Raw genomic sequence first — 18,633 nt, forward strand, 5'->3', positions numbered from 1 at the left:
AAATGTATTAAAAAAAAGCTTGTCAAATCCCCCAGTCACTGTGCGTTTAGCACTACGGACTAAGACTGGGATGCCATTAAAGTTCATGTGCATGTAAAGGCAGGTGTCCCAATACTGGTAATATAATGTATATGAAATATGATAAAGCCTAAATATTTTTGAGCACATTAGATATTTATTTTAGGACTTGCATTCACAGAGCTGGATGCAGAACCATCTTTATTGCTACCTTATTCCAAAAGCTGTTCCAGAGAAGGCAACTAGGGGAGTAGTACAGAGGGACTGAGTGACAATGCAGTGAGACAGTTCAATCTACATTCATTACATACAAAAAAGGCATAAAGTGACCAGAATGGTTCACTTGAGAGGCTCCATCCCCTGCTGGAAACACAAGACAGAAGATAAGGAAGTTTGAAAGGGTTCCTAGGAACCAACAACCCCAGTCATTTAGAAGATGATTACAAAAACAATGCTAAAGTAAAACCCCATTATACCATAGGGAAAGGTCACCATCCAGGATAATTATTTTTAAAGGAGTTATCAGGTAAGGTTTTCCCTAATCATCCTCCTGGACAGTTCACTAATATGTTATCTAGGGTGGTACCACTCCTCGAGGCACTTTAATCCCAAATGCCTGATCTTGACTGGAAAAGAGGTCAATGCAACAGTGCTTCACAAAAGTATTTAGGTTCAAACACATGGCTACTTTGCATATCTGTTTTGTCAAATCACCAGCCTTTTCAGCAGAGGATGTTGACAATACTCTTGTACAAAGAGCAGAGATGTGTAGTGAGCAAGGTTTTGTTACAAATGTGTGGGTTAAGATGAGTTAGTACATGATGGATTTTTAAGCTTTTCTTCTGAAAAGAACACTCAGGGTGGTGGATTTTATGAAGCCCCTGGTGATCTATATGTACTGAAGTATGCACTTGCTTATGTCTAGTGAGACAGACTTGGCTTCTTTTACATTAGGTAGGTAGAATAACTTGATTCCTGTGGAAATGTGTTAATGCTTTATAAAAGAAAGTAAGATCTGTTTTAAGAATCATCCTGTCCCATGACAAACAGGAATTTTTTTCTGAGAGTGCTGATGTGATGGCTTTTAAAAAGACTAGCTTTATAGTCAGATGCTTGATAGTTGACTCTGCTATAGGTTCAAAAGGTGGATTCTTGGGTTCTGCTAATACAGTTGGAAAGCTCCATGGTGGTATGAGGAGGAGGTTTCAGACTGAGTAGCACTGAGAAAAAAAAATTGACTAAGAAGTTGTTAGATAAGATTCTCTCCAGGATTAAGAACAGTGCTGCCACTTGCACCTCAGAGGTGTTGATGGCCAGCCCTTTATCTGCTTCTCTCTGGAGAAAGTCCAGTACTGAAGCTACCTTGTTAGGGTTGTATACATTCATTTTGACCTGGCTAGAATAGGCTGTCCACCGTTTATTACAGATAGCCCTTGTTACTAGTTTCCTGCTCTGTAAGAGTGTGGTGATTCCCTTTTGAATAATCCCTTGTTATTGAAGATATTCCATTCAGAAGCCATACTGCCTTGCATAGTTCCTAAAGATAAGGGTAGAGAATTAGACAGTGTTTAAGAAGGTTCCTTCTACAGGGGAGGGTCATTTCCTCTGGGTCTTTCCTCTGGCATCTGACCTCTGGCACCTTGGCCATAAGAGTGCCACATAGATCACTGTGCACTGTTCTGAACTGACCTTCCTGATTACTTTCCTCAGAAGGAAAGTTGGTGGGGAAGCATACACCAGGTCAAAGTGCCAGATATAGGCATCTAACCCTGTTGGATTTCCCTGTGTGTTCAGAGAGACCGAATTTACTTTTATGTTCTGGCTGTTGCAAAGAGGACTATCTAAGGCATACTCATTTTTTCTCCCAAAAGTTGAAAGACTCTTGTTGGAAATTCCAGTCACCTTCCTCAACACTTCTGGCTTAGTTTCCCTTTAGTGATTCAGTAATGAAATTGCTGTAATATTATTTAAGTGGACCACAACATGCCGTGAGGTGATTTTTAGCTTGAAGTGGCAAAGTGCTTCTCCTACCATTTGCAGTTGTCTCATGTTTGATAACTATTGAGAGAGAGAGGGAGTCCATATTCCTCCCAGCCCCAGATGCTGGCATTTGTAGGAATTTTGCCTGTATCTCCATAGCTGACCCTATGTCAAGTGGGATACTTTCACCTAGTTGTAATACAGATGGATTTGGCCAAGTCTGCTCTTCAGCCAGTCCATTTCTTCAATACCATATTCTGTAAGGGTTTTGAGTGAGCTTGTGCCCAAACTACTTCTGTTATGGCCACTGTCATGCATCCCAGCGCTGACATAGCTTTCATTGTGGAAAGAGAAGCACATTCCACTTCACTTAAATAACAGTTTTGTTACAAACATCTGACTTACAAATTACTCTTACTTACAAACGGAGGGAGACAACAGGAAGTGAGAGGAAATCTACCCCTAGGAAGGGAAATTCACTTCTGTAAGAGTTATTATGGGAAAAAGGTACCTCCATTGATGCTTTATCACCAAGGCTTGTTTCCACAACAACCCAAAATTTTCAAAATCCAATTGTCATTGGGACAAATAGTGAGGTGAAATCTTCTGAACAGGGGCACAGACAGCAAAACAAACGTTACAGGGGTGTTAACCTTTCCCTGTGCTAGCCAAAAAGCTTAAAAATAGTTTTTATGGCTGGAGCTACACTTAAAAAAATGTACCTGTTCTGACTTACAAACAGATTCAACTTAAGAACAAACTTACAGACCCTATCGTGTTTGTAACCCTGTACACTGATGTATAAGAAGATGTTAATCAGTTAGACACCAAACATGTTTATAATACAATTTCCAGCATGTGAATTAAAGATTATTTTTGGTGTTTATAAATTTGTGATTTCATCTTATTTCATAACACGTTGATTGACGGATTGTAAAACCTCATCATCTGAAAACATAGATATTGTATACTGTAGTTAGAATAATGGGCATTAAGGAGGTGTCTACTGAAGTATAGTAAAACACTTCAGGAGTCCTACATCATTACTCTCAACTCTCTCAGATCTTTTGATAGGGTGGGAGGTGGCTTAGGTTAAAAAAAAACGCTGACATTGGCAGCTGCACCTCTCATCCTATCGAAACTATGAAGGATTGCTAGGAGTCATTTATGAGAGGCAGTGAATCTTATACAGTGGAACTTCGGATTACGAGCATAATCTGTTCCAGGAGTATGCTCGTAATCCAAAGTACTTGCATATCAAAGCGAGTTTTCCCATTGAAGTCAATGGAAACGAAAATAATTTGTTCCACATTGACTTCAATGGGATGCAATACCGCATGCGGCCAGAGGCGGGGGGGCACCGGAGAGCCTCGGAAACAGCCGAAAAGGCCCGAGCACACTTTGGCTGACCTCGGCAAACCTCGGAAAGACTCCGTTCACGAGCCTTTCCGAGGTTTGGCGAGGTCAGCCGAACTATCCTCAGGCCTTTCCGTGCATTTCTGAACGCCGACGATCAGCGCTGTTCGGCTCCGGCACCCCCCCCCACCTCAGGCCAAAAGCGGTATTGCACACCGCTTTTGGCCTGAATCGTGCTCGTTTTGTGAGACAACTCTCGCAAACCGAGTTAGGATTTTTAGAAATACAGTGCTCATTTTGCGAAACGCTAGTTAACCGCGTTACTCGCAAACCAAGGTTCCACTGTACCTCAGACTGGACTTATTGTGCAGCAGATTGAACTCTGAATGAAAGCAAAAACCAGGCAAACTCTGTTAAATATTTTTTCACTTTCATAACCATTTATTTTACTGTTGCTAAATGTCTGTTTTACAATATTATTTCTGTAAATGTCTTCTTACCAATGTCTTGAGACTGAGAGTGTAGTATCATCACAACAGACAGGTGTACAGCTTTGACAAATTGTCCCCCTGACTCTAGGCTCCAGGGTAGGTTGCCCTATGCATAATCTGGCTTTCAATCCTGGATCACATAAGAATCGCTAGTTTACTGGCAGATGTAATTCCTCTCTTATCTCTTTCAGAAAAGATGGTAGATATAAATGGAACATGGTACATATAGCTCAATGCATATCACATAAGTACTCCATTGTTCCCTCAGACATATTTACCTTCTTATTTAAAAAAAAACAGCTGTTGTCATTGGATAGTCAGCTCTGATTTATATACATTTTCAGTTTAAATTATGAATGCTTTTTATGTTTTCTTTATAAACACCTTTATTTTGCTTGCAGGTTTTTATGTTACTCTTGTAGTGAACCGGTGGTGGAACCAGTTTGTAAATCTTCCATGGCCTGACAGACTCATGCTTCTCATCTCCAGCAATGTGCATGGTAGAGATGAATATGGACGGCTACTTCGCAGGACACTTATGCGTTATGTTAATCTCACCTCCTTACTGATCTTCCGTTCAGTCAGCACGGCAGTGTACAAACGATTCCCAACAATGGACCATGTTGTAGAAGCAGGTATAAGAACTGCAGCTTAAATAGTTTTGTAGGCTGTATATGATTTTAGGTGAACCAGATAGAAAGTATAGGTGCCGCTTACGCTTTAGTGAGTCCTCATCCGATGCCACCTGTTGGGAGTGCCAGTTGGGAACAAAGCTCGTCTCAGCTCCAGACATCAATATGTAGCAGAAAAAGTATCCCATAAGCCGCACATTGCATCGCTGAAAGTACACTGTAAAGGAGTATGTGGCATCTCAGCCAGGGCTCCACCCATGCCATGCCCCCAACCAACCGCCGGGGAGCATGGCCTGGTTGGAGCCCTGGCTTAGACTGCCACATACTCTTCTATAAAAGACTTGCAGCGATGTGAGACTTATGGGATACTTATTCTGCTATATGATTTCAGGTTTTTGCTTCCTGCTCCCATGGTCTACTTCTAACATAAGCAATATTAAAAATGGATGATATTGACAGATGTTGTTGCTCCTATGCACACACATAGGCTTTATTTTCTATTAACTGAACATACAGTACATTAAATACTTCCCCAAAACCTATTTGTTTCAAATTGCTTGTCAATGTTTATCCTAATCAGTTGTTGTCAAATAGTCGGTTCCCATGACCTCCACGCACTAATACTAGACTCCTATTGTATTTGGTATTTCTCATTTCCTACATTTTTAGGTAGGGTCCCCTTCTCTTCTGATGCCTTGCTTTGGATTTTTTGTTTGAAGTTTTTTATTTGTACCCCTTTTTCCTTCTTGTCCATTGAGGAACACAGGAATTCTTAGAATTCTTAGCCTATCGGATTAAACTGCTGTCTACAGGAGACATGGACACCGGCAACAAAAAAGCCATTGCCCAGCACAGAATACCCTGCCCACAACCATGATGCAGATACAAACTTTTGGACTTCAGGATCAGGTTCCACTGTTTCCAGTGTTTCCATGAGAGTGGATGTGTTTTCTTGAGCTCTGCTGTTGTTTGTTTGAAGATATTTCTTGAAGACTTTTTTGCTATCAACAGCTGAAGGTGGATTCATGTTGAATATATGAAATATTTAAAGTCTCTCCAGTTAGCCAACAGTGTTTGTAGATTCATGCTATTTAAGTCTCTCCAGTTAGTCAAGAAGTAAGGGTAAATTCATGTCAGATATAATAAATCTTAGACGTTTCTTCAGTTAAAGGAGCACAGATTTCCTAGTTTTATGCCAGTGATCTCTCTGACATGAACTTGCAGTTAATGGCATCCAGTCTATTTTCCAGGAGCAATGAGTTTTTTAATCCAAGGATGGGGGGTCTCATTAGAAGGCACCACCTCCCCATAGTAGAAACATTAGTAGCAAAGTGCGAAAATGGGAGTTTTAAGGTGCTAAATTAATCAATTAAAACAATAATCAAAATTTACAAAATTTTATAAAATATACATTAAACATTTTTAAAATCAACATATGAAAATTCATACGATCGTAGTACATGGCATTTTCAGCTCTACATGTTTCGCCGTCAGCATGGCTTCCTCAGGAGCTTAATATAAACCTTGTGTACAATATCACTATAAATAGACAAAGAAAAAAGCATTAAGTATATTCAATCAACATAAAATACCTAATTTATTTATAAGGTCTTTATAAATAAATTAGGTATCTTATGTGGGATACTTAGGGATATTGGTAGGCAAACTTCCTTAGCCGGCAATGCCGGGACCAGGAGACTGGTTCCTACGCTCAGAGGTGTTCCAGGTCCTGCTTCTCTCTCCATCATCCCTAGTGACTCAGGCAGAACATGATACAAACTTATAGTCCTAAGTATCATGTTACACTGTGTCCTCTAAGGGTGCGCTCTACTAAATCTATGAGTGCTTCTTGCTCTTTTCCACATCATGCAACTTTACTCAGTTTGCAAGGCTAACACAAGTCTTCTGTTATTGTTTCTTACGTTTAACCAGGCGGACATTCAGGCCCCATCTGATGCTAGCTTTGGATGTTATGTCTTTCAGGCGACTCCCCAGTTTGCTGTTGTCTTTTCTTGGGCTTGATGGTCTTTGTTGTAATGTTGCCCTCCCCTCTGTTAGCCTGCTTTTGAATGTCCTGACATTTTATGAATTCTAGGAATTCCTGTGTCTCTCAATGGACAAGAAAGAAAATAGACTGTTTGTACTCACCATAAAATCATTTTCTTGGAACCCATTTACAGGTCCTTCCCCTTTGTTGTTTTTTTTTTTTTGCCACAAAACTGAGGTATGATGGTTGTGGTCGATGTTATCCTTTGCTAGCCAATGTCTATTTTGTTGCCAGTGTCCATTTCTCCTGTAGGCAGCAGTATAACCTGACAGTCTAAGAATGCTAAGTATCCCTGTTTGTCCCTCAATGGACTCCAAGAAAAGGATTTTGCAGTGAGCACAAAAAACCTATTATTATGTTATGTTAACCATTGCATAATGCTACTAGATTATAAATAAAGGATACTATTAGAAATAGTAAAGAAGATAATTATAGACAAGGAGAAATATTGGTGAAACAAGCTACATATTGCTCCTTTACCTTGGTTATAATTGTACTGTGAGTACTTGTAGGTGCAATCTTTCTGTTTTGTTCACCACAGGTTTAGTATGGCTATAAACTCGCTGCTTGCCTAGGTTCAGTATTACTAATTATTATTGTTATTATGGTTATAATACTACTTAAGCGACATATATTTATCTACTTTGTATTTTAAAAGGATTTATGACAGCAGATGAGCGAAAAATATTTGACAACCTTAACTCTCCTCACCTTAAGTACTGGGTACCAGTCGTCTGGTTTGGAAATTTAGCTTCAAAGGCCAGGTTGGATGGAAGAATTCGTGACAGCGTTGATCTTCAGTTAATGCTTAATGTGAGTCAGAAAGCAAACACAGAAATGGGCTATTCCTGAGCATGTGCTGCATTAGTGAACCAAGAATATGAAAGTGCATTTTGTGTGATATCTGACTGTTTTTTTCCTTGTGAGCAGTAAGTACAAAATCTAGCTTTGCTTGGTGGAAGCTTGGTTGCATGGGAATACATACATGCATTTAGCCAATAATCATATTATCTTCTCCAGTAACGTCCAGTTCTAATTGAAAAAAACTTTGTGTGCTTAATACTTACATTTTGCTGTTTTAAATTAATAATAATTATTGCTTCCAGCCACAAAATACCGTAATTATATTGTAATACATATAATTTTCAGGGCTGTTAGGCTGTGCTCCTGCTTTATGTCACATTTTATTTAGCAGTGCTGATGTCAACTTTTTCTTTGATATGCATAATTCAAGTTTTTCTGAAAATGTTAATCCCTAAATAGCTGAAAAAAGTCCTGGATATCAAAAGCAAGTTAACAAATAGCCCAGTTGGTTTGCTGTGCATTGGATGCTTTTTAACTCTGGAGTGCAGCTACTCTCTTTTCTGGTTGTCATTGATCATAGAGAGTTGTGTTAGAAGTGTACTGCTTGAGTTTTTAAAGTGGTTGTAAAGGCTGAAGGTTTTTTACCTTCATGCATTCTATGCATGACAGTAAAAAACCTTCTGTGTGCTGCTCCCCTCACAGCTTCCCCTAATACTTACCTGAGTCCCCTCTAGATCTAGCAATGTGCACAGGAGCCTCAGCTGTCCCAGGTCTCTTTCTCCTCATTGGCTAAGACACAGCAGCAGCAGGACCCATTGGCTACCACTACTGTCAATTACAGCCAGTGGACCAATGAGAAAGTGGAGGGTGGGGCCGAGACGTGGCTCTATGTGTCTTATGGAGGCATAGAGTGGGGCTTGAGAGCGAGCATGCACCAGTGCCCCCATAGCAAGTGACTTGCTATTGGGGACACTGGTCAAAGGGGAGAAGTCAGGAGCACTGGCAGGGGATCGGAGAAGAAGAGGATAGGGGCTGCTCTATGTAAAACCTTTGCACAGGGCAGGTAAGTATAACATGTTTGTCTTATTAAAAAAAATGATAATATCACTTTAACCATGAGTCCAGGTGCATACAACAGGTAAAAATAAGCAGTTTCTACAGATACTGCTTGTTCTTTCTTTCAAATAAAAATGACATCCTTTCCATATAGCGACATGCACAGTATTTGATGAGTAGCCTACAAAAATGCAATTACCTTATTAGCTGATACTGATGTGTGCTTTACCCCAGGAGATGAACCAGTTCCGGTCTTGGTGTGGTCTCTTATTTGGCTATGACTGGGTTGGCATTCCTCTGGTGTACACACAGGTAAATGCACATGTTTTAAGGACATGTATAGTCTCTTTTAAGTATGCATGTGATACGTGCTAGACATTAGACAGATCAGATGTATGTATAATGTAAAAATATATGTGTGCCTGGGTGCAGCCTTATTTTCTCAATTCGACTGGCTTACAGCTCCTTATCATAATGCAAGTCTATAGCAGGAGATACACATTGATTGAACAGAAAAAACCTCTCAGATTCCTGCATCCACACAAGCAATATGGATGCAGGAATCTCCTTGCTGCGCTATTGTATTCTGACAGTGGGCCAGTGGCTGGATGTGCTGATCGAATGCTGGTTTTCTAGCAGGACTGTCCAACAAAAGCCAGTCTAACTTCTGGCTTCTGTTGAATGGAGAGCGGTACCAAAGCAAATTTCAGTACGTGTATACCCTACTTATGCATTGCCATCTTACGCAAACCAATACATTCCCCGTGTGGCTGATTTCCTATGTCAACAGTTGTTAGGAAGGGAGGTAGTGTGATTGAAAACTGATTGTTACTCCTGAAGTGTAAGCATGTATAAATGTTAAAGTCACATGCAAAAGACTGCAATCAAAAAATAAAACTACAATAAATAATCATATGTGCCGACTAGAAGTACACTATACTTTCTAATTGTGCAACTCTTTGGCATACAGTTAATACAAATCCACACTGCTGTATGCTTTTTAGGTAGTAACTCTTGCGGTATATACTTTCTTCTTCGCCTGTATAATCGGACGTCAGTTCTTAGACCCTGGACAAGCCTATGCAGGACATGAATTGGACCTCTACATTCCAGTTTTCACTCTGCTTCAGTTCTTTTTTTATGCAGGCTGGTTAAAGGTGAACTCTTTCTCTCTCTCTCTCTCTCTCTCTCTCTCTCTCTCTCTCTCTCACTGTCTGTCTATGTTTATACATTATGCATGCTTGTCTATCTGTATATAATACAAAGATATTAGACTTGGGCAGGTGTTTCATAACCATATGGGAGCACAGGGTTTCTGTATAACTGCTTTTATATGGGTCGTATGTATTCTAGCCTGCTAATATTTTCAGAAAAATGTGGTTGCAATCTACAGTAATATAATGACCAGTATAGCAGGTTACACTCATTTACACATAACATGCCTCCCAACTTCCTAGGATGGGAAAGAGGGACACCTAGCAAAACGTATGTAGCCAAAGGGCACACCCCTGTCACATCCCCTGTTACATGGGGAATTAATACACAAAAAAATTATTGCTTAAACCAGTGGTATTCAAACTTTCCAAGCAAGGGGCCAGTTTACTGTCCTTCAGACTTTAGGAAGGCCAGATTATGGTCAGTGGGAGTAGAAAATACATCAGACCTGATGATCAGTAGGGGTAAAATAATTACATACCACTTGTGGGCAGTAGGGGGTATTAGTATTAGTGGGGTGAATAATCTCCATCATTGGTGTCAGTGGGAGGATAGTGTCCTATCATTGGTATCAGTGGGAGGAATAGCGTCCCATCATTGGTATAAGTAGGAGGAATAGTGACCCATAAACGGTGTCGGTGGGAGAAATAGTGCCCCATCTATGATATCTGTAGAATGAATAGTGCTCCATCTTTGATGTTAGTGGAAGGAATAGTACTCCATTGTTGTTGTCATTGGTAATATTGCCTTGTATCAGTGGAAGGAATAATGCCCTAAGGGCTGGATAAAGGCTAGCAAAGGGTCACATCTGGCCTGCAGGCCACAGTTTAGAGACCACTGGCTTAAGCAAACAAGTATTTTTTTTTTACTTTTACTATTCCTTTATACTGGCTTTTGAAACTTACAAATGCTACAATTTAGAAATTGGATGAAAGGTATAGCAGTGTACAACACTAGTAGCACCCTCTTAGATAGGCTGTTAGGATGTCAGCCAAATTTTTTTTTTTTTGGCTCCTCTGTAATTATTGTAGTGGCTATTGACTTCTTTGGGCTGCTCTAGATTTCGCAGGTGCGATTATCTGTCTCCCGGCTTCTGGATGATTCCAGAACATAGGGCGGGGAGAGTCAAATAGGCAGCTTGAATATTTTTTGTGCGCAAGCCAATTCCTGGGGAGATGTGCCCAGTAGATGGCAGGGAGAACATAAATAGTCTGGGATCTGGAGCAGCTGGGTTCATGTCCTCCTGGAGATGTTCCACAGCCTCAGGGGCTGCTTTTCCTCTGAGGAAGTTCTACTGGAGTTTTGCTGGTGTTTGTCGAGCTCCAAGCTGTGACAAAGCTGGGGGGGGCTATTCCTTCGTATCTTTGGAGCTAAAGATCTGGTCTGGAGAGGTTACTGCATAGCTCCCAACTATACCTGATTTGGAGGGACTGTCCCTGATTTTGAACAATGTCCCTCTGTCCCTCTTTCCTCCTCATTTGTCCCTCATTTTGGTCTGATCCATATAGTTGTATACAAAATGCACTTTTTATCTTTCAATGTACATTTTAAAAGCCAATATAAAGGAATAGTAGTGGTAAAAAAAGCACTTGTGGATTTAATTAACCTTTTATGTGGTTCATTTTCCTTTAAGGGGGTGTGGCAGGGGGCATGTCCTATGCCTACATACATTTGTTAGTAGATGTCCCTCATTCCAATCTCAAAATGTTGGGAGGTACGTTACTGAAGAGTGCTTGGTGGAAGCAGGAAAGTGTGTAGCTGACCTGTGGCATTTTGAGCATTAATCTCTCCTTCACTGAAGAGTGTCCAGTGGAAACTGGAAGTGAGAACCTATCATGCAGACAAAGAGAGCTTAGAGAGGAAGCTAGGAGGGGGGCAGTTGCCCTGTGACATAGAGATGTCTGGTGGAAACTGGAAAGTCTTCAGCTGTCCTGTGACATTGTGAGGACTGACCTGAGCTCAAGGTCCTGGTGACTGTGTGCTGTTTTACTTTTGGGGTGATAAGTTCCAGACAGCTCTTACAGGGTCTTACTTCTGGATATTCCCCTTGGTCCTTGGCCTAAAGATTGTTCAGGGAAGTCTAGCCTAGTGAAGAATAGACATGTGCACTGCCAAAAAATTTGTTCGTTTTAATATAATTTGTTTTTTGTTTTTTTTCGGAAATTCGAAAATTCGTAAATCTGAAAAATTCGTAAATCTGAAAAATTCGTAAATTCGAAAATAAGAAAGGAAAATCTGAAAATTAGAAAGAACGAAAATCCAAAAATTCGAAATAATAACTAACTAACTAATAATAACTAACTTTCTTATCGTACAACACGGGACACAGAGCCATAGTAGTTACTATGTGGGTTATAGACCACCTTCAGGTGATGGACATTGTTACGCCCTAAGACAAAAAGTGCACTCCTATATAACCCCTCCCACTGGTGGGAATACCTCAGTTTTTTCGCCAGTGTCTAAGGTGTTGGTCACGAGTAAAGATGTGCTGTGCTGAGCTCCTCTGGAGCAATCCTTGCTGGGGCCAGCCATGCATCTGGATCCATTCAAAGTGTCTTTTTTGGCCGAATTGAATGGTACCCGGGCCTCGTATCCGAAGAAACAAGGTCTTGCCTGTAACGCTTCTCCTTTTAGAGAGCTGGACCCCGGGATCCAGTACTTTTTGGTATTAAGGCCATAAAGTTTTTACTGGTGGTGGTGCTATTACAGGTCCAGGATTGTGGGTTTCCTCGAGGATCCCCAGCTTCTGAAGGTGTAACAGAACCCACCGTTAAGGGTGAAGATTGGGTCTGTTGGTTTACTACAGAAAACCCTGCGGCAGGAAAGGTAAGTGGAGTCTTCTAAGAGATTTTTTAAATGTTTCTTATGAAATGTCTCCTTTAATTTTAGTAAGTGTTGTCATGCCTATGTGTCACCACTGGGGGCTGTATTGAGCACTTACCGTCTCATGCTTCTCAGAAAGCCCACGTTGTGTCTAGGAAGCAGCAGTCTTCTTCCTCCAGCCAAGCAGCAGACCTCCGGTAAGTCTGGGGGGTTCCCTCTCCCCACCAGATGCCCTCCTATGCCATTTTTTCCTTCCCCTCTGTTCGGGGAAAGAGCGCTACAAGTTTTAAACAAAATAAAACGTTGCGAACGGCATGCCGATCGGCGTCTTTCAGACCCCCCCTCGCCATTCCTCCTTCCTCCCTGTGAATCCCATAGGATTGGGAGCCCGCGCTCACCCTGGAAAGAGCTCTTTAAAAGAAAAAGGGGAAGGGCCGTAGGCAACAGGGGGCAGGGCTTAGCACGGCGTTGGCGTCCAGCGTGGGAAGGTATGTTTTAAAAGGCACCATTTGTGCTGTTACATACTGCAGGAGGGACACAAGAGCAAAGGTGTCATATAAGAGGTTTGGTGACACAGGCATTCCTTTTGACACATTTACTACTGCATCAGGCTGAGCATTAATAGCGGCGACAGGGCTGGACTATTGCTCAAGCAGTAGATGCATTCCTGCTTTGTGCATCGGTCTATGGTCGGAAGGGGGGTGAAAAACACCTGAAAAAAGGGCTCTAAAAGGGCTACTACAGTCACACGGAAGCCTAGAACCATCACAAAAAAGATAGGATACTCCCCTGATTGTAATATGGCTGGTCAGAGTGAGTCATCAGGAGGGCAAGTGTTGCAGCTGCTCTTAACACTGCAGCCTCTATGTATATTACTAAGGACGTTTTTTCTTCAACCATTTTAAACTTGTAGCAAAATATTGATGCTTTAATTGCATCCCAGAGTGGGACTAAGCGCAGCATTTGAAAATGACCGCTCAGATTCGTAAAACAGATGTTTTGTTTGTATTGCCAGACGATCCTAAGAGAGGACAGGCAGCATCGAAATCTCCTATTACTAAATGGATTTGTCAAGTGATTGTTCAAGCTTATGGTTTAAAAAGGAAAATTTCTCCTTTTCATATTAAAGCACACTCCACCAGGGCTGTTAGTGCTTCTTGGGCAGTGCATCACCAAGCCTCCATGGCTGAGATCTGCAAGACCGCAACTTGGTCGTCAGTCCTTACATTTACCAGATTCTATCAAGTAGATGTAAAAGGTCATGAGGATATCGCCTTTGGGCGCATTGTACTGCAGGCTGCAGTATAAGTCCTCTAGTCTCTTGGTGCCCTACTTTTGTTGTGTCTCCCTCCCTTCAGTTGGCATTGCTATGGGACATCCCACATAGTAACTACTATGGCTCTGTGTCCCGTGATGTACGATAAGAAAATAGGATTTTTATAACAGCTTACCTGTAAAATCCTTTTCTTTGAAGTACATCACGGGACACCGAGTTCGCTCTCTTCTTTGGTATACACGTGTATTGCTTTGCTACAAAACTGAGGTACTCCCACCAGTGGGAGGGGTTATATAGGGAGTGCAGTTTTGTCTTAGGGTGTGCCAGTGTCCATCACCTGAAGGTGGCCTATAACCCACATAGTAACTATTATGACTCTGTGTCCCGTGATGTACTTCAAAGAAAAGGATTTACAGGTAAGCTGTTATAAAAATCCTATTATTAAATTATGAGTATTGGAATTTCCTTTCATATTTGGCTGTCAGTGAACATAACAAATTTATCTGAAGTTACGAATAGTCTGAAATAAAAAATGCCACATCTAAACAAATAGAACGTAATGGATTAATAAATAATATATTTTTTTAATTGTTATTATTGTTATTTATTATTATTAATTAGTTGCGTTCCATTCGTTAAGATACGGCATTCGTTATTACGGATAATTCGTAACTTCGGATAACTTTGTATTCGTTACGTTCAACACCCAAATTTGAAAGGAAATTCCAATACCTATAATTTAATAGTTAGTAAAAGTTATTATTAGTTAGTTATTATTTCAGATTTTCAAATTTTCTGGGATTTTGAATTTTCGGATTTTCATTCCTATTTTTGGATTTCCGAATTTCGAATTTGCGAATTTCCGAATTTTCAGATTTCAAAATTTTCGAATTTTTCAAATTTCCGAAAATTCGGATATTTCCGAATTTGTCTAAATTTGTTAAAGGATTTTGGAATTACGAATTGCACATATCTAGTGAAGAATGTCTTCCTGCTACTATCCAGGGTTCCTGGAGTATCCCATACCACCCCTGTTTAAAGTTCTTTAAGCAATAAATTATAAAAAGACAACCCATAGACTGCTTATTGGAGCCAGAAGTTAATGGACTGTTGTTTGGGTGATTAGTGGCCTCTGCACTGTTTGGGGAAGAATCAGTTCTTGCCAGCAGCCCCTTCAGTACACATTTTTTGAGAAATTGTGCATTTTTTATACAGATACAGTATCTCACAAAAGTGAGTACACCCCTCACATTTTTGTAAATATTTTATTATATCTTTTCATGTGACAACACTGAAGAAATGACACTTTTCTACAATGTAAAGTAGTGAGTGTACAGCTTGTATAACAGTGTAAATTTGCTGTCCCCTCAAAATAACTCAACACACAGCCATTAATGTCTAAACCGCTGGCAACAAAAGTGAGTACACCCCTAAGTGAAAATGTCCAAATTGGGTCCAAAGTGTCAATATTTTGTGTCGCCACCATTATTTTTCAACACTGCCTTAACCCTCTTGGGCATGGAGTTCACCAGAGCTTCATAGGTTGCCACTGGAGTCCTCTTCCACTTCTCCATGACAACATCACAAAGCTGGTGGTTGTTAGAGACCTTGCGCTTCTCCACCTTCCATTTGAGGATGCCCCACAGATGCTCACTAGTGTTTAGGTCTGGAGACATGCTTGGCCAGTCCATCACCTTTGCCCTCAGCTTCTTTAGCAAGGCAGTGGTCGTCTTGGAGGTGTTTGGGGTCATTACCATTTTGGAATACTGCCCTGCGGCCCAGTCTCGGAAGGGAGGGGATCATGCTCTGCTTCAGTATGTCACAGTACATGTTGGCATTGATGGTTTCCTCAATGAACTGTAGCTCCCCAGTGGCAGCAGCACTTATGCAGCCCCAGACCATGACACTCCCACCACCATGCTTGACTGTAGGCAAGACAGATTTGTCTTTGTACTCCTCACCTGGTTGCCGCCACACATGCTTGACACCATCTGAACCAAGTTTATCTTGCTCTCATCGGACCACAGGACATGGTTCCAGTAATCCATGTCCTTAGTCTGCTTGTCTTCAGCAAACTGTTTGCGGGCTTTCTTGTGCATCATCTTTAGAAGAGGCTTCCTTCTGGGACGACAGCCATGCAGACCAATTTGATGCTATGTGCGGCGTATGGTCTGAGCACTGACAGGCTGACCCCCCACCCCTTCAACCTCTGCAGCAATGCTGGCAACACTCATACGTCTATTTCCCAAAGACAGCCTCTGGATATGATGCGGAGCACGTGTACACAACTTCTTTGGTCGACCATGGCGAGGCCTGTTTTGAGTGGAACCTGTCCTGTTAAACCGCTGTATGGTCTTGGCCACCATGCTGCAGCTCAGTTTCAGGGTCTTGGCAATCTTCTTATAGCCTAGGCCGTCTTTATGTAGAGCAACAATTCTTTTTTTCAGATCCTTAGAGAGCTCTTTGCCATGAGGTGCCATGTTGAACTTCCAGTGACCAGTATGAGAGCGTGAGTGCGATAGCACCAAATTTAACACACCTGCTCTCCATTTACACCTGAGACCTTGTAACACTAACGAGTCACATGACACTGGGGAGGGAAAAAGGCTAATTGGGCCCAATTTGGGGTGTACTCACTTTTTTTGCCAGCGATTTAGACATTAATGGCTGTGTGTTGAGTTATTTTGAGGGGACAGTAAATTTACACTGTTATACAAGCTGTACACTCACTACTTTACATTTCAGCAAAGTGTCATTTTTTTCAGTGTTGTCACATGAAAAGATATAATAAAATATTTACAAAAATGTGAGGGGTGTACTCAATTTTGTGAAATACTGTATATGCATCAGACCAAAATGACAGACAAATGAGGAGGAAATGGGTACAGAAGGACTTTGTTCCAAAAGAGCGACAGCCCCTCCAAATCAGGGACAGTTGGGAGCTATACAGAAGCACAGCCAAGAAATACAGTATACATGTAGCATAGTTCTTAGTGTTTACTATGCTGTAACTGTTAGCAAATGTAAGCCTCAAAAACAGTTTGTTTTCATTGCCTTAATTTTTATTATAGGTGGCTGAGCAGTTAATTAACCCTTTTGGAGAAGATGATGATGACTTTGAAACAAACTGGTGTATAGACAGAAATTTACAGGTTAGGAATTTTGCATGATTCTTTTTTTTTCTGAGAAAGCTCTCAGACAGTTATACAGCCTACAAACCGTGGTGTTATTCTCAATTACTAAAAAAAAAAAAAAAATCTACCATAGATGGAGTCTGCACACAAGTGGTGTTCTGCATTGGAGGTGCTACATATAGCATTAGGCTACTTTCACACTGAGGCGTCGGCGGCGGTAAAGTATTTTTAGCGGCGCTTTGCCGTCGTTTTAGTGGTGCGATTCGGACGATAGTGGGGCGCTTTTAACTCCCTCTAGCGTCCGAAAAAAAGGTTAGAACCGCCGCAAAGCGGCTCTGCAGCGGCGCTTTGCCAGCAATTTGGCGCCACTGCCCCATTGTTTTCAATAACTACAGCATTGCAAAAATGCGGGTTGCAGGACTTTTTTTTACCGTCCTGCAAACGCAACGCTCCAGTGTGAAAGCACTCAGGCTTTCACACTGGAGAGACAGGAGAGGCTCTTTACAGGCGCTATGCAGGTGCTATTTTTAGCGCTGTAGCGTCTGTAAAGCATCTCAGTGTGAAAGTAGCCTTATAGGATTGGAAGAGCCTAAGATTTTTAACCACTTTATGGATTATAAAACATACCTGTTACTTTCTATCTTTTTATGTGATATAAGAATGATTTTAAAATTACTCATCCAGCACAACAGTCTAGTTTTGACACCAGTTAAAAAAAAATGTATTCATCAATACCATCAAACATGGCCTTTATAATGGTACCTGTGAGTGACTTCCTTACATTGGATTATTATTATTAATATTATATTGTGTATACATTGTTATTTTTTAATGTGTATAAAAAGATGATTAATTAGTAGTTGGGGCAATAAACTTTGCTATTATATTGCTGTTTTAAAATGTCTCTGTGTTCACTCATGGAGCCAGAATGTATAAAGAACATATGTCTGATGGAATCTTCCTGACTCTTTGGCCAGTCCATACTTGCCAACTGTCCCGAATTTCCCGAGACATTCCCGGGATTTAGGCCTTTGTCCTGGTCTTAGCGTTTCCCAGGAAATGTTGTGGGAAATCACCATTTTCTCATTTTTCCGCTGCCGCTAGAGGCAGTGGAAGGCACTGGTAAAATGTCTCCGCCGGCCGCCATTTTATTGAAGACCAGCTATCGTGAGGAAGAAAGAAGAGGTGGAACCCAGGCTCTGCCTTTTGGTTCTTCCCTTCGGCTTGTCTTCTGTAATGACGTGGAGACCAAATCACCTGCGGCCCACACCCAAGAGGACACCTGATGTTAGGAGGCACTCCGCTGGCTGTGGACACCTGATGTAAGGAGGGACTCTGCTGGGGACACCTGATGTAAGGAGGGACTCCGCTGGCTGGGGACACCTGATATAAGGAGGGACTCTGCTGGGAACACCTGATGTAAGGAGGGACTCCACTGGGGGTACCTGATGTAAGGAGAGACCCTGCTGGGGGCACCTGATGTAAGGAGGGGCTCTGCTGGGGGCACCTGATGTAAAGAGGGACTCTGCTAAGGGGCACCTGATGTAAGGAGGGACTCTACTGGAAATGTCTGGTGTAAGGAGGGACTCTACTGGGGACACCTGATGGCATCTGGTGGCAGGTGACGGTGGCAAGTGACATGCTCAGGGCTCCCACTGATTGTGCATTATGGTGAGTTGAACTATTTCATTTTATATTACAATGTAATAATAGAAATAATGCGCTTCAATCATCCTGACACCATAACAACCATGGTGTCGTGATGATTGAAGCGCTAACACCAGGTGTTTGGAGTATCTTT

The 18,633-nt window shown here is 41.5% G+C and overlaps 1 protein-coding gene across 1 annotated transcript in view; it reads left to right on the forward strand.

Annotated features, from left to right (window-relative positions):
* The first annotated feature begins 4,233 nt into the window (after positions 1 to 4,233).
* Positions 4,234 to 18,633, forward strand: part of BEST3 (bestrophin 3) — a 28,345-nt gene continuing 13,945 nt past the window's right edge. Inside the window, exons 1-4 of the mRNA XM_073620058.1 lie at positions 4,234 to 4,480; positions 7,183 to 7,337; positions 8,619 to 8,696; positions 16,770 to 16,850. Coding sequence (XP_073476159.1) covers positions 4,318 to 4,480; positions 7,183 to 7,337; positions 8,619 to 8,696; positions 16,770 to 16,850 — 477 coding nt within the window. The 5' untranslated portion in view covers positions 4,234 to 4,317. The remainder of the gene's footprint in view (positions 4,481 to 7,182; positions 7,338 to 8,618; positions 8,697 to 16,769; positions 16,851 to 18,633) is intronic.

The sequence above is a fragment of the Aquarana catesbeiana genome, linkage group LG03 (genome assembly GCF_042186555.1).
Source record: "Aquarana catesbeiana isolate 2022-GZ linkage group LG03, ASM4218655v1, whole genome shotgun sequence".
NCBI lineage: Eukaryota > Metazoa > Chordata > Amphibia > Anura > Ranidae > Aquarana > Aquarana catesbeiana.